The 15,987-nt window shown below is 35.5% G+C and overlaps 1 protein-coding gene across 1 annotated transcript; it reads right to left on the bottom strand.

The window, feature by feature from the left end:
* Positions 1-1,878: 1,878 nt before the first annotated feature.
* Positions 1,879-11,373, bottom strand: LOC124327695 (phosphatidylinositol 3,4,5-trisphosphate 3-phosphatase TPTE2-like). Its single transcript, XM_046786695.1, has 16 exons — positions 11,192-11,373; positions 10,998-11,123; positions 10,781-10,903; positions 10,394-10,543; positions 9,639-9,758; positions 9,528-9,533; positions 9,312-9,431; positions 9,204-9,247; positions 9,073-9,137; positions 8,839-8,981; positions 8,462-8,541; positions 8,151-8,396; positions 7,913-8,025; positions 7,699-7,794; positions 7,426-7,499; positions 1,879-2,023 (listed from the first exon to the last, which is right to left on the bottom strand). The coding sequence occupies exons 1-16, from the start codon at positions 11,371-11,373 to the stop codon at positions 1,879-1,881; spliced, it is 1,833 nt and encodes a 610-aa protein (XP_046642651.1).
* Between the last annotated feature and the right edge of the window lie 4,614 nt (positions 11,374-15,987).

Raw genomic sequence — 15,987 nt, 5'->3', positions numbered from 1 at the left:
TTTATTATCCCAATCTTTAGTATTTGTAGGAAGTGCTGACAGCACCTACGAGATAATATATGCTATTCCTATACTCAAATGACAATGCTACGAATGGGAAAAAGTTCTGTGCCATGACTCTTCAAGCAGTTTGCAAACCAAACAGAGAATTTATTGGTGCTTCCACCGGATATGCTACAGTCTTTGCACATAGAAAACTTGGCCACAATATAGGAAGGATACTAGCATGGGCCTTTAATCACCTAAAAGGCGACTTTGCATTTGGACTGACGAAGACATTGATAAAACTATATCAATATAATGGTCGATTCGATGAGGATGGGATGTGAAATTATCTTTTCTAGGTCCCCGAATCTTCTTTATTGTGAAACACTGGTCAAAACTTGTTTCCAACATTTATAATTGTGAGTGAATGACCTAAAATAAATTCAGAAATTCCTTGACGTTATAAATTATAATGGGTAGTTAGTTGTAAGTTGTAGCTGTAGTGAAGGCCATAGCGTTCAATTACAGAAACAAAAAAGTTTTTATCGGATTTTATCAGGAAGCCGATCTGAAATAGAACAGCATTTACGTTGTTAAAGGAAAAAAAGAGACGTCTACGATTTCTTGACTTGCTTTGGCTTGTTTTTTTCATCTTATGTTTTTTTTAGAACCAATACAGTAAGCTGTCAAGTCTTATGTCAGTTCTATCTCTGTTTGACTGTCGTTGACGACACTGATTTTTCTTCGGACTTATGCAATTATGTAAGTGTAATTCTAGTTTTTTTGTATCTTATGTTTTTTAGTTCATTATTTAGAACCAATATGCCGTGTTATATTTGCTTAATGCAATTCAGTGCTGGTAAGAGACAGCAAGTCATCCCTTGTAAGGCTACAAAGTTCCATATTAACATTAATCGAGAATGCTACCCCGGTGGTATGATGCAGTAAATGTAAGCCGTTTTCTTACCTTAAGTTCGTAAACTTGTTAATAATGGAACTAATTTTCTTTTTCTTTTTTTTTTAATGAAGTCACCTGGAATGTATGACCCACTTGGCTATAAATATGGATACAGTTATACTAGGAAGAGGGATCAAATGCAAGTGTGGCGTTGTGTTCGCAGACCTAATGGGAATGAGTGTAAAGGTTCGGCAATCCACGATGGGAAGAACTATTTCTCTTGACTATAACTTGACTGAATAAATTTCACATGTATTTTCATATAAAAAAACTTTGCCGAAATATCTTAACTCTTGCCAAAAACGCAAAAATTAATAAGCGAATTCGGTATTGTAGCCGCGAATTCACTTTTGCCGAAAACACTTCTTATTTTATTGCCGAATTCACACGGACTCGTTTGGTCGGATTCCAGATATTATAATGCATGTTGTATTCACAATTTGTATTTGTGACGTAAAAGATAAAGAATTCCAAAATGAAGATCCAGGGGACGATGATCCACAAGTAAACGTAGAAGTCGATAACGAATCATTAGTAAAAGGTATACTGCCCATCCTAAAAAGAACATTAATTCAACGTAGGAAAACAACCTTTTATCCAGATCTGCGTAACTTTTTGTTCATAGTGCCACTTTTCAATATACCATTCATCTTCCTGTTTATCGACTCCATATTCATTAACCTCCCCTAATATATCATCATTGTCATCGTCATCTATCCCTATGGGAAGATTCAACATTTAGAGTTAACCACCAGTTAAATTTGTGCTAATTCTATTAATTTCTATATAAAAGGTTTACCTATATTCTATTGTAATTGGAAAACACGGATGTGGATGCATCCGCAGTATGCCGGCTGTTCGCAGCGATGGCGGAGAAATCCAATAGTGGTCTTTTTTCTGAACGGCCTCGAGGAGAGCTAATTGCAGCATTTCTTTTATTCTCTGTCTTTTTCACGCAGTAGTTTAATTTTGCCATCTTCAACAACAACACGGGGATCGCCTAGTTTCCTAACAGTGTGTTCAGTTTTTATGTCTTCACTTGCTTCATCAAAAGAATCCATAACGCATCCCATTTTTCCACTAAAAATATGATTAAATATTTTACATATTAGTAAACATCTTGAGAATTTTAACATATTTTCCAATTTATTTCAAGATATTACCAATAGAAACATCCATTATTCTTCGTTCTTACACTACACTTCACCGTCTTTTTTCCTAATGCTGTTTGAAGTTTTCATAGACCCCAGCGATTACTTGTTTCAAATAATCCGCATCTAAATCTAACTACAATAGCTATATCAGAAAAAAAAACACTTTATTTTTTAATGAATTAAAAAGAATTCTTACCGGTATCCATTCGCAGCTTATCTTCGTCAGAAATTTTCAAATTACATAAAACATATAACACCATAAGATAACGTAAATTTAATGAATTTTTAGTGTGATAACTTTTTCCCGTTCAGTGCAGAAATTAACTGGACATTTCCGTGTATTATAGAAATACGTAATATTTTGGTTAACCAAACTCTATTACCAAAATAACTATCATCCCTTTATGTATTTCTGTCTTTTAAAGGCGCTTCTAGAAGTTAATATATTTTCATCATAAAAGCATTTTTCTCTTGTTTACTTATGTTTTTCTCTAGTGCGAAACCTTAGAAGAATCGAAAATGAATAGTCGATATACTGTATGTTTAAACTATGTATACGCTAATGACAATATTCTATTATTCATATTCATTAGGTTAGCAACATTGAAATGTAAATCATTAATTTTATTATACCCAACTATCTTAATTTATTAATGTCTTTTAGTGGTTTTTATTTTGTGTAAATAAAGCATCATTCCCGTTGGATAGATGGACGTATTATTGCTTGTTTTTCACGTTAGATCACTTTGGATAAGGGAATTTGTGAGAATTCTCATCTATTTGATACGACCCTTCTGGGGTCAAATTCTGAACATGAAACTTGATTGAAAATTTACTTAAGTCTGTTTTTTAACTTGACTTTAGTCATTTCTTTTTTTTAATCTAAAAGTGTGATTCCAAACGAAATTTTGGAAGTCAAGTAAAAAACTTGAACTTGAAAATGTCAAATTGGAGTGTGAAACTGAATTTCAAGCCACGGTACGTATCGACGTACCTTGGCTTGACTTTTCTGACTTTAGTGAGGTAAAAAGAGGAGAATTCTATTCAATATATATAGCAACGTCCGCTGCATTTGTTTACAAAATATCCATTTTAGTTGCCTGCTAGTAGTTTCTATTACGAAAATAAATATCGAGAACAACTTTATCGGTGAATTTGTTAACGATTTAGCTTATATTACAGACAATGAGGGTAGTTCACAGTGATGTTATAATGAAGAAGAAGAAGAATTTAACACAAAACAAGTGAGGATATATCGAAGGAGCAAGTTTATCCCTTTATATAATTCTTGCTAGGACATCTTTACTCACTTTGAAGAAGACAATTTGATCAAAACCTTCAGATTTGACCGGGCATCGATTGTATTTATTCTTAGTATTAATTAATTTTTATGTGCTTAATTTTCTTTGTGGTTTTTCAATGATTGATAATTCATCTCTCAAAATAGGCTTAATTTTTTACCTCTTGCCAAAGCGAAAGACCAAAACCAAGCGAAACCTGGAACCAATTGATATTCTATAATAACTAATAAAACCATTGCAATTTTATGCCATAGGCACCTTCAAAAGTGTGGTTGGCAATGTTTTACGCAAAACCAATCGTCAGTTTGTCGCTCGATAACCATCGTTTCATTGGCACTGGCCATCATATCCAAAAGTCAGATTACATTTCCAGCTGACCTTCTTGCGTTATGTTATTATTGTTTATAAGCTTTCTATGACCTTTTCTTGGCTTGGCACTAATTTTCAGGATTTATAATATTGTCTTTTTTAGTGTAGGTTTAGCAGAACTGGATTTCTTTAATTCAACCAATAATGCTGTTTTTAAAGCAATGCTTTTTTTATCTACCAGGATTCCAATTTCCAGAATTGTAGGTTAATTTTCATGCTAAGATTAATGCTATTTTAATGTGCCGGGTTTCTAATTCCTGGAATTTAGGTAATGTTAATGATGGGTTTTTTTTTTCAAAAGATGAAAAGAGATTTTTATGGGATCGATCGGAAATGAAGTCCTATAATATATATCTATGCTTAGTTTGAATTGATGCACTCAAATAAACCAGATGTTTACCTTGTAAATGATGGCATGAGAGAGCAACGAGTCAGTTTCACCATCAGTCCACGTCTCTCATTTCTTCTAGCCGACTGATGCTGAAGCAAGATGATTTATTGTATATCTGTCCTGTATTTCTTGGATTTTTAACCGAAAAAGAGTTGACTGTTTTGGTAGCCATATCTTTCGATTCTTTTGCAAATGAGATGGAACACAAGGCCACACCGGCAGGAAAAGAAATAGAAATATCAAACAAGGCTGGGATTGTTTGTCTGCTGTTATTCTTTCCTACCATAAAAGCAACTGTTTCTATTGGTCCACTAAACTCTTCCTTCTTCTTTTGCCAAGTCAAGTATTAATGTTTAACTTAGCTAAGTTACCATCGTTTTTGTATTCAGAATTTAACTTTGACTTTTAATTTCAAGTTCGAACTTGAAGAAAAATATTTGACTTTGTCAAGTCAAGTTCAATTGGTTAAGTAAAATTTTTTTCCAAAGTCAAGTGCGAAGTTCAGAATTCGATCTGATGGTCATCTTGGAAGGCAATATGCTACTCGTTAATCGTTATTAACAGTATCCTCTGAAGAGCGGAAATCGATCTCTTCTTTGCAGATTGAACATGAGTTACTCTGTAACTCACGGTTATGTGAAAATTAACTAAAAGTTATGCTATATAACTTGAGCTTCATTATTCTCAAAAATGAAACAATACTTGAGATGGAATAATTATTTTTAAAAAACCCTTTAGAATGATTATGTCCGCGTAGCAAGAGAATTTTTTACGCTCCATCTTGGAATCCAAGGGAAACAAGTGTAGCATCCATGCATCCCTATCCACCTATCCCGAGACGACGAATGCATCTGTGGGCTTGACTGGGCAGGTGAGACCAAAGAATGCAGCTTTTGTTGAGTGTAAAATGCACTCACTTACGTGAACAACATGTAAATCAGCACCTCCATAGTTTGATCAGGCAAATATTAAAACGCAGTATTTCCAATTGGAGTGTGCTTCTAAATATATTTGTAATTTATCGATTACAAGTGGATGCTAAGACATGTTACAAGCAAAATGAATTCAATAAAGAAAAACATTTCATTGGCAAGCCCAATGATTTGAGTGCTTAGGAGAAAGAGCATATCTTCTAGTGGTAAAAATTGAATTAATTTAACTGCATTTCCAGACTGGGATAAGATTGTATAGTAAGACGATCGATTTCTTCGGCGTTTTTTTCAAAAAGTTCTTCAGGGCAATTTCTTCGTACACATTTAATAAAAGTCTAAGGTTTTTTAAAATTTTCGGCCACCATTAGACATAGGTTCATTTTTGCTTTCCATGTTGATTTTGACAGATTGATTCCCACTTACTTTAACCCGTACATGGCATGGTTTTGTTGTCATTTTCAAAACTCCTTGAATAAATTTTCGCATTTTCTACATTTTCTACTGATACTTTTTTTGTAATAAGACATTTAACTCATAGAATCGTAGACAGATTTTTTTTTTTATTTTGCCTTAACCATGGCTCTAGCTAACATAGAAGGCTCTATTGAATCCTAATTTGGATTATTTGTTCTAAGGTTTCTACAATTAAGGGTTCCACAGATATGAGAGCAGGTTCTCTTAAATTAGGTGGGGCATATGATATTGTACGGGCGGACAATATGGTGTTAAGCTTAAGATGCTGTTTAGGCGCACGCTTAAAAAAAATGTTGCCTTACTAAGTAAAATTGTTGCCTTAACTTAACTTAGTAAGTTTCAAAAAACAGGTGCAGGTCAGACATAGGAATTAAAGCAGTTAATTTTTAGCACTAGATGTCTAAAACTACCGTACGAAAACTCAGAAGGGTTACAAATTTTTGCAAGGATGGGTTTGGAATACACTATCTAGCTGCAGGGTTTGACAGAATATTCCTTAAATATATCCAGGAAACATCTCTTGCACTTGGTTTACACGGTCAGTCGAAGATAAATATAACAAATCAAGATGACAAGTTATTAAACTGGATGTGTGACGTTCAGGCCAATGACGTTCAGGCCAGCGACATTCAGGCCAGTCCCCGGCCACTGGCCTGAACGGGAGACATTCAGGCCAGTGCCAGGGGACTTTCAGGCCAGTAAGGTATAGCCACCCCTAGGCTGTTTCATTTTACACTTTTTTTTGAATTTTGCGGGGGACGCTTAGTATATCTTGCGTGTTACTTAAAAAATAAGTTCTGTAAAAAAAATTTAAAAAAAAATTAATTTTAGCACCCGCGCCGACGAAAAAACTGAAAAAAACCCGAAAAAATGTGACTTTTTTTGCAAAAAATCACGTTTTTTTTAATTTTTTCAATCCAACGCTTAATACATTAATTATTACTTGGTACTAAATAGTTATACCAAGTTTCGTTAAAAAATAACGTTATTTAAGACCTGCGCCAGTCCAAAACCTAACTGGCATATACCCACAATTAGACGTATACATGTCAATGTAAAAAAAGAGAGTGTGTTAATTGGCGTCTGTAGAGCTTGCGTAGAGATCTCTACGCAAGCTCCCGCACTGAGTAAATTTTCCTCGTGGAAAATGGAACTTTTGATCGGAGCCTTTAATCAGAGCCGCTCGCGGGTGTGTTATGTATTACATGAAGAACACCGATCGGCACCTTTCAAGAATTAATGAATTATTACAACGAATCACACAGCAGTCTGCAAACTCTCTTAAGGGTATATTGACTTACAATTACGAGAAATTAAAAAAATAATTTACCCAAAACTGTCCCGTTACATTAATTTTGGTCATCCAAACATATTTGCTGCCTTCCAGTTCCGGATACTAACTAAAGATGATAGGACGATCCCAAATAACTCTACGGCCGCACAGTTAACCCAAGGGTAATAAAATTTCAATCAATGTTGGCACGTGTCAAATTGCTGACTTATTTATTTCATATCGTTTATTATGTAGCCGGATTTCCGATTTAAAATAATGATCAATATTTCATTAAAATTTATTAAAAGCACTTCATCACATTTTATAAGAATTCGGGTGATGTCACGGACAAACTATTGCATCCGCATCTATTCTATTACACTCGCTAAAGTCTAGCTGAACGACAAAATCAGGTGTGAAATACCGCCAAGTGTTGGATTTGTGGGGATTGTCCAATTCTTCTCGTTTCAACCGTAGCCTGGAACATTTCCGTCCGTCAATAATAAAAAAATGTGAAAATTTAAGTTTTATGATTATTGGAAGTATCAATTTGGTTACTATTTATTCAAATGAAATGAATATGCACACCTGTTGTTATCTATGAAACTGCAATTGAACCAGAAGTATAGAACAGCATTCATGTAGCCTCTAGGCACGCTCCTCTAATCAGCGTATCCACGTTGATTCCAATGCAGGTGATTATTGTGGGTGAGGAAGTAAAAATCAAAAATATAAATAAATAAATAAAAAAAATTTAAATTTTTTATGTATACAGCCATATTAATGTGGTTTAATAGAAATGTGAAACCACACAAGGCCATTCTTTGTTTTCACGAACAGTATAAGTCAAATATCCTGTACCGATCGATGACGGATTATGATCTGCACGTCCCCCTGAATAGGTGGTGCCTTGCTTAATAAGCATTCGACGGCTTCCTCTCTTGCTAGGAAAATAGTCTGAAATATTTATGAAATCATTATTTTAAAAAATAAAGGAAATTTGCATTCTTTAGAGCAATGGTAATTATGCATTTATGGATTGAAGTTTAAAATAAGTAGGAAGCAATCCAATAACCTGGCAGCAATGTTGTTTCCGAAAATCAGCTTGGAACACGGGAGATGTGCCTCGGTTATCATAAACTTCAACGGTAAAATCTGAGCCGTCCCCCTTTCCCAGCTGTGAAATACCTAGAAAATGTCACATCAAATAATAAGCTGCTAGACGAATGTTTTGATACGTGTAAAAATTGGCTTAATTTCTTCGGAGAGAATATGAGACATTTAAGCTCGCATTTAAGTATTGGAGTCATCACCTTCCATCCGTATTTTTCGTAGATGGACTTTTTTATCTGGTGGTAAATCCCCTCCGCTTTCTTTGATCCTTTCGTAATAGTGTACGTATCGGCACTGCGAAGGGGTTTCCACGCCTTGAAACGAATGTCCGTATCGGGTATCGGTTCTGCGTGATCCAAAGTAAACCAAAGAATCCTCTGCCTTCAGAAACAGTTCCGCTTCCACAAGCCAAACGCATATCATGGTTCCCGTGCGACCTTTTCCACCTGAACGCGGGAAAGTGAAGATTATTGACTTAGTTTTTGTTGACGAATGAAAACGAACTTTTTACCTTTGCAATGAACAGCAATCACGTTGTTGGGATCAGATTCTAACCAGTTGCGAACACTCGTAGTAAATTCAATCATTTGCCTAATTAATTTAATATAATCGTTTTATTATTTTGAAACCTTATAAAATTCATTTTCCTTGAGTTTCAAGAAACCAAATGATTTTTGTAAATTTTTCTTTGGTCCCAATCTTATTATTTCTACGGAATTTTGTATTTATGGGATAGCAGAATTTAATAAAATTAATTAATAGCTAAGAAACACAAATTCTGTTTTCCTATTTAAGTTTCTAGTATTTAAATATTTGGATAGTTTGATCAGTACTGTATATTAATCACAAGGTAATTAGCTGACAAGAAAGATAACTAGTCGTATTTACCTACAAGTTGGCACATTGTGATCGTCAATCGGAAAATTTGCAACTCTGCCATGAAAATAGGACGGACTGTAGCTATGCTCACTGCATAAATTGTAAACCTTGTAGCGATTTGGATGTTTTGTGTCCAAAAGTCGGACGACTTCCTATTGAAGAACAGTGTGTAATTGTTGAAAAATTTAAATATTTAATAACTCCGCAATTAGACACAACCACAGTATTTATGTTTTGACATACAGACATTGGGTTCCGATAAAAGGATATTTTTCCTGAAGATGGGAAGCTCATCGCAATGATTTTATCTGTAATGAAAACTTTTAGTGAACAGAACTTAAATAATCATATATTTCCAAACTCATTAGAGTTACCTGTGACATATGTTAAATCTAAATCAAATCCGTCGTACTGGTATCTTTACTTGGAATAAAATAAGCGTGAATCAATGAGCCAATTAATTTTCGATTCGTATGTCTTACCTGCGCTTGTTTCTAGAGACCATTAGCCTAGCAGCATTGGCCAAGCGCCTCTGCATAGTAAAAATTCTGAATACGCGCACGATTCTGAACAGACGGCACAATCTAGCGGTTTGCAGCAGCCTGCGCAATCCATCAGTATAATACGATCAGAAAAATTCTTATGCCTGCTTTGGAACATCCTCTACAGAGATCGTCGTTTTTCTAGCAAAATAGTACCGGTATCTGGAAATCAAACGTAAAAGAGTTCATTGCACTGAATTGGATCAAAACTATAGGCAAATTCAATATGAAATCTGTAATGAATAAACTACAATAAGGGAGATTTACTGTAAGCCGTTGGATGTCGGGGTGTCATCAACGATCAAATCAACCAAGGAGAAAATGAAGGTCGAAAAAGTCACCAAGGCATCCAAGTCATTGTGCCATTGTTGAACAAAAGGGATTAATCTGATGTATTTAAATATATGTAGTCATTTCAACACCTTTTTGATTAGAAACTGAAAGATAATAGGTTAGGAAGAGCTCTGACGATTGTGCAAATATACTGTAATTCAGTGTGCTGTTCCATACGCGGTTTCGTTACTTATTGGAGGCACAATCGTCAGAGTCGTCCGTTTACCTTTTACCTTCATTCCATTCCAAACCAAAAGAAAAAAAAAATATTAATATCGTAACGGAGCCCGTAGACAGCCACTTATTTCTATAAGACTTTTTTTTCCTATCTGCTACAAAATTAACCTGATTATTTATTGCGCTGTCGTTACCCTAGCGGTTGCTATCATCGTTAATAACCATAATAAAAATGGAACCATAATTTTTTTTTAATAATCTGCGATAATTCTTTTTTCAAATAATAATTTTTAGTCACTACAAAGGGTTCTCAGTTGAAAGTCATTAAATGGCTAATAAAACAATAAAATACCAGTATTAAACTAAAAATCTACTAAACGGGGTTTTAAATATTTTTCCCCCGAAATGAACCGCTTGGGTAAGATTTAAAGGAAAATGGAAATTCTTTCAAATGATTACATTAGAAAAAAAGAGGCTGTCTCCACGCTCTCCATAATAATTCGTAAGTTTACCCTACAGCGACGATACGTAGAAGAAGCTCAATAAGCAAGTAAACAGATAAAACGAAATCCGTTATGACGTAGTTATCTCGTACATAGATGACGTTCGATCCATTTGTGATGCTGTCAGCGCTTCCTGAAACTTCTATCTGGTATACCAGACTAAAACGAAATAAATAAAAACAACAATCAGTGTCATACAACATAATCGAATGCGCGTTAATTCAATAGGGGCCTATAAGTTAAACTGCAAATATACGCGCATGTTTGAGTGCGTGAAAGATTATGTAGTCTAATTTCCGGAATGGAGAAGGCTATTGCTTTTCGTTCGAGAAGGATTTGTCGAAGGGGGACAATCGCCCAGACACCAACAACTGCTGTTGAAATTATATAATTTACCTGTTCACGATGACGTCTGCAACTACAACTCCGAGATCAGACAAAATGCAAAGAGTGGTCAGAAGGTTGACTGGAAAGCTTTGCATTAGACGATCAAGTTTCCATATTATTGGCGATCTGTATCTTGCAGAAGAAAAATTAGTATCTGTTGAACACTATTATTCACACATAATTCTTTTATGCAACTTAAAAAAAATATATAGTTTGAAGTTAATACCTTAAGTAACCCTCTTCAGGTGGATCAAATTTCACCACGCTAAGTCTCCTTAGGGCAGCAACTGGAGAATCGTCCAAGCTGGATCGAGCATCGCTTAGAAAGTTTTCCAAATGTTCCAGCGGAGCACTAGATGTAGCCTACTTGTACTGATACTTGTCCTAGTTAATACAGGAGGCGCATTTTCCAACGAATACTTTTCACTGCCGTTGGACAAAGATGATGCACAATCAAAATTCTCCCCTTGAGCATCATCATCCCCAGAATCGATCTGAATATGTTGCGTATCCAATTCTTGTGATGATTGAATCGACAGTTCGGACGAGTCGATGACGAAACAAGGGTTGTCTAAACCACCACTAAGCGCATTGGAACTCATGTTTTGTTTTTTATTGACAATTCTTTTTAAACACGTCCCATAATTTCTATTTTACTCAATTATCCAGAGAAGATTTGGAGAAGAGTTGTTGGTTGCACAATACCTGTTTGCGACTAGTCAGGTGATCCTTTATTCAAGTGGTGAATGTGTAAACTGTTCAGCCACTTCCAGCCGAAAGTTCTTTTATTTTGCATTGGCGACAAAGAGAAATCCATTTCGGCAGCTCGATCATCCTTCTGCCTCGTGAAAATAAACAGAAGGACTAAGAAAACTATCCGCCAACACAAATTAAAAGAAGAAAAACAATTTATGCTGGCTATCGTATGTAAAAGAAAAATGAATGAGTATTGTCACGTATTGACGAATCGTCAACATGTGACAACTTATTTCCCAAAATCAGTTCATTCTCGATGATCCTGTCTCAGAATACACGCAAAAACAAAACGCACTCGTGATGATACCTGTAAACACATCATCATGTGATCTAGCGCGTTTTAGAGCCACAATAACAACATTTAAACAAGCCGAAAGCGGATATTCCCAGTTCTTTCCGATTATTCAGCATGTAGTTCTTCGATGGATTTATTTTATTTAGTGCGTGAGTATGGGTGCAAGTTAGAATATCATAAAAAGAAAAACTAACTTTCTCTTTTTATTTCCTTCAGTTTTATTCTGAATTGTGTAAAAGTTTTACTTCTGTAACGGAATAGCGATCAATGGCGATTGATACGTTTAATTAAATCTTTCTGTTGCAGTAATAAGTAAGTCTATGCTAATTTCGAAATACCAAATTAAATGAACTTGAAATTTATTTTATTGAATTCGATCGTCACACATAAATTCAGACAATATAATTACGTTTCTTGGCGACATATGGATCATAATTGGTATAGCTGTCCCGAACGTTTAGTATCGGGTGACCAAGTCCTCGTAACGGGGGGGATTTTCATCTTCTGGTGGCAGATTCGGGTAAATGGTTGCTGATCCTGTTGCCGCAGGAGGTTCGTCCAACGAAGTTGTGGCGGGTTCTGGTGTCAGGTTGGTAGGAATTTGACCAGTTTGTGGTAGGATGGGGTCATTCCAATGACGTGGAAGTGTTGGATCTTCAATTCCACTCTGCCTCCAATAGTATTCCCCCAGTAGCCAAAAGCCAGCAACAATAGCGCTCTTGATGTAGCCGGAAACGAAGTCAATGTTGACACTTGCATCGTTGCAGTTGATAATCAAGCAAGCACTGGCCAAGGTAACCGCTACATTGATGACTAATACCACCAGGCCCCAGACAATCGACGCAATGCGGAACTCCATCTGTGCGTTTGATACCGCCAAGAGCACGAAGTGTGCCATCTTGACGAATGTTATTACCATCAGGTAAGCTTTTATTGCTGCTAATTTGGGCAGCGAATCGGATAGGGCCGGCATCCACATTCCAGCAGGTGTTGTACACTTCACCAGAACAATACTGTCGGGACTGCAAAACAGATCGAGTGGTCGGCAGGCGGCCAAGAAGTTTGGAGCCAATCTTTCGGAATAATAACGATTGTTACTCCACATCCAGACGAGAACGAGTCCAGTCAATAATGTTGCGATCCAAAGTAGAGGGCGATAGCAAAACTTGAGAAAAGTCGTCCTTTTTTTTATTTTGCCCCATTCGTTGAGGAAATCAATGCTGGCAAAGTTTACAGAAGACCAAATGAGTCCAAAGAAGAGGCAGAATTGTTTACATTCTATCCTTTCCGGTGATGCCATCGGGTGGTTTATGTAACTTTTGTCGTTGCAGATTATTTGAACCGTGTCTGATTGATGGTCAGGTTTCTTGAAAACGAAGAACAAACACGTCCACACAATCAACAGAATCAGGAATACGATCGAATCTCTTTTGGACGACAAGAATCTGATCGATTTTGAAGTGGCCATTTTCACTTTTTCGAAGTTTGCCATTGTGAAATTGGGTTTTTAGTTTGTTGAATATCCGCTTGGTCTAGTCTATATATGCACTCCGTTAACCGAAACTTCACCAGCAGTTGTTAAACTGGCCATTTATTGTAGATTTGGGGAAAATTAACTTGACACAATTATTTTTAAATTTCGTTTATCGTTAATTTACAATTTAACAAATAATGTACAAAAGAAATTACTACCTTGCGATAATTACTTAATTTGTTATTTGCATCGTCAAAACTCAAAAGTGACACTTGGCTTAAATTTGTGCCAGCGTAGCAATCTGTTGATTTTTTTTAAGAGGATAAAATGTTATGGTTGTCGCAATAATTACTACAAGAAAAATTAATGAGTGCCATCACGTGTTGATGAATCGTCAATAACATGTGACAACCGATTTTCGAAAATCTGTTCTTTCTCGATTATCCTGTCTGAAACTCCCGCAATACACGCAAAAACAAAGAAGTGGTGATAGCTTTAATCACATCATTTGATCCAAATAGACGTAAAAATCAGTGAGCAAATATTCCCAGCTCTTTCCGAAAACATAGCTTTTAGTCAGTGTTCTGTCGGATAATTCCTTTCGAATAAAATTCCTTATTCGCGAATAAAGAATAACATTATTCGTATTCGTTATTCGTCGAATAAATGACAGTTATTCGTATTCGTTATTCTTTATCTTTTAGAAAAAAATTATTCGTTGTCCGCGAATAACATTTCGAATAAATAAATCGAATCAATTTCGAATCAATGTTGCATTTTGGGATACTGTTTAAGGCACATTTAGCGCCAGCGCCACCTGTGGTGAGACAGAGGAAGACAACTTTTAGGGGGTTGAAGCTCCACCCCTATTGCTAGGGAAAGGAATTGCCTAGAGGCTGGTGCTTCAACCACCGAAATTTGTGTTGTAGCAAATTCCTAAGTTACACTAAGTGGCGCTATGAGTCATCACAAATCGCTATGTTGGGCATTAACTGGAAACTGGGTTCTGCAAAAATTTAAATTCCAATTAAATCTTAAATGTGGTAGGAAGCCAAGACCGAAAAACTTTTATTTTGTTTTTTCATAAATCAATTTCGTTTACCCATTCTCTTAAAACCTTTTACTAATTGATTAAAATCCGAAATTTTCTTATCTTTTATTCGAAAATTTATTCGAAACTTTATTCTTATTCGTTATTCGTTATTCTATTCGAAAATTCGAATAAGACCCTTATTTTTATTCGTATTTGTTATTCGTCGAATAAATGAAAGTTATTCGTGATTCGACTACGCTCAAATCACGAAAAACCTTATTCGACAGAACACTGCTTTTAGTGGATGTATGTATCTATTTATTTTTTAAAATGTATACTTCATTGCAAAAGTTAGCATTCGAATTAAAGGTAGCCTATACATTACATCTAACTTTATCTTTCCTTTCACTTAATTTTAAAAGTTTGAAAATAGTCTGAAAATACAAGTGCCTTTTTCATGGCATATTTCTGTTGTCCTACTGACAGGAAATTGTAGCAATAAGGGAAAAGACTAAAAAAATATTTCTCTTGAATAATCGCGTTCCGGCAATAATTTGTTGTTCTACTAAGAATTTTAGCACTCTTAATTTAGCTATTTAGCACCACTATAGAGAAATACATGGCATCGAATCGAAGTTTTCTTGGATCTTTAGTATTTTTCCGCATTTAAAAAAAACAAACAAATTAAATCAACCAAACGCATACAGTCCCCTCCATAAGTATGGGATCACCCCGCGCCGTTCCATAAGGCGGCGTGTATTTTTCATATGGGTTTTTCGGGTGGCAAAAATCGAAAAAATGACATAAATTCACCAAACTTGGAATTTATGTCATTTTACGTTTTTTCTATTGTCTGAATTTTTTTCAGATTTTTTCCCCTATTTTTTATGCCTAGAAAAGTGGCGCACAAAGTATCGGATCACTCCGACGCCGGCCGTGTTGTCTTATGGCGCAAATGGGCTTTTCATATTACTTTTTATATAATTAATTTTCTAGAAGGAATTTTTATTTTCAAACCGTGTATACTATACCCTTTCATAAATTTACTGTCAGTTTTTCATGATGATATGAATTATTTTCGAATTTTCCCAGATTTATTCGTTTCCCGAGTTTCTGAAATAAGAGACTGCAGAAGACTTCATTTACGGTTTACAACCTCTATCAGCTGGCGTAGGCCGGAAAATTAGTGTCGTTTCTATACACCACTGGCGCTCTGCTTCCTTTTTTACTTAAGGGGCGTATAGAAACGACACTAATTTTCCGGCCTACGGCAGGCGATAGAGGTTGCAAACCCTAAATGAACTCTTCTGTAGTCTCTTATTTTAGCAACTGGGGAAATTAATAAATCTGGGAAAATTCGGAAATGGTTCCGATCATAATGGAAATCTTACAGTTAATTTATAAAAGGGAAATGTAAAAAGGGTTTGAATATAAAAATTCCTTCTTAAAAATTAAATATATAAAAAGCAATATGAAAAGCCCATTTGCGCCATAAGACAACACGGCCGCCGTCGGAGTGATCCGATACTTTGTGCGCCACTTTTCTAGGCATAAAAAATAGGGGAAAAAATCTGAAAAAAATTCAGACAATAGAAAAAACGTAAAATGACATAAATCCCAAGTTTGGTGAATTTATGTCATTTTTTCGATTTTTGCCA

The sequence above is a fragment of the Daphnia pulicaria genome, chromosome 2 (assembly GCF_021234035.1).
Source record: "Daphnia pulicaria isolate SC F1-1A chromosome 2, SC_F0-13Bv2, whole genome shotgun sequence".
Classification (NCBI taxonomy): Eukaryota; Metazoa; Arthropoda; class Branchiopoda; order Diplostraca; family Daphniidae; genus Daphnia; species Daphnia pulicaria.
Note: the sequence above shows the minus strand (reverse complement) of the source record. Positions and strands in the feature narration are given on the sequence as shown.

What these genes read in the sequence shown, in the direction of transcription:
- LOC124327695 (XM_046786695.1), bottom strand. Translation starts at nt 11,373, where the DNA reads ATGAGTTCCAATGCGCTTAGTGGTGGTTTAGACAACCCTTGTTTCGTC. An exon ending in AGATTTAACATATGTCACAG is followed by an intron (nt 9,138 to 9,203) that starts GTAACTCTAATG and finishes TTTTCATTACAG; the next exon opens with ATAAAATCATTGCGATGAGC. An exon ending in ACGAAAAATACGGATGGAAG is followed by an intron (nt 8,026 to 8,150) that starts GTGATGACTCCA and finishes GACATTTTCTAG; the next exon opens with GTATTTCACAGCTGGGAAAG.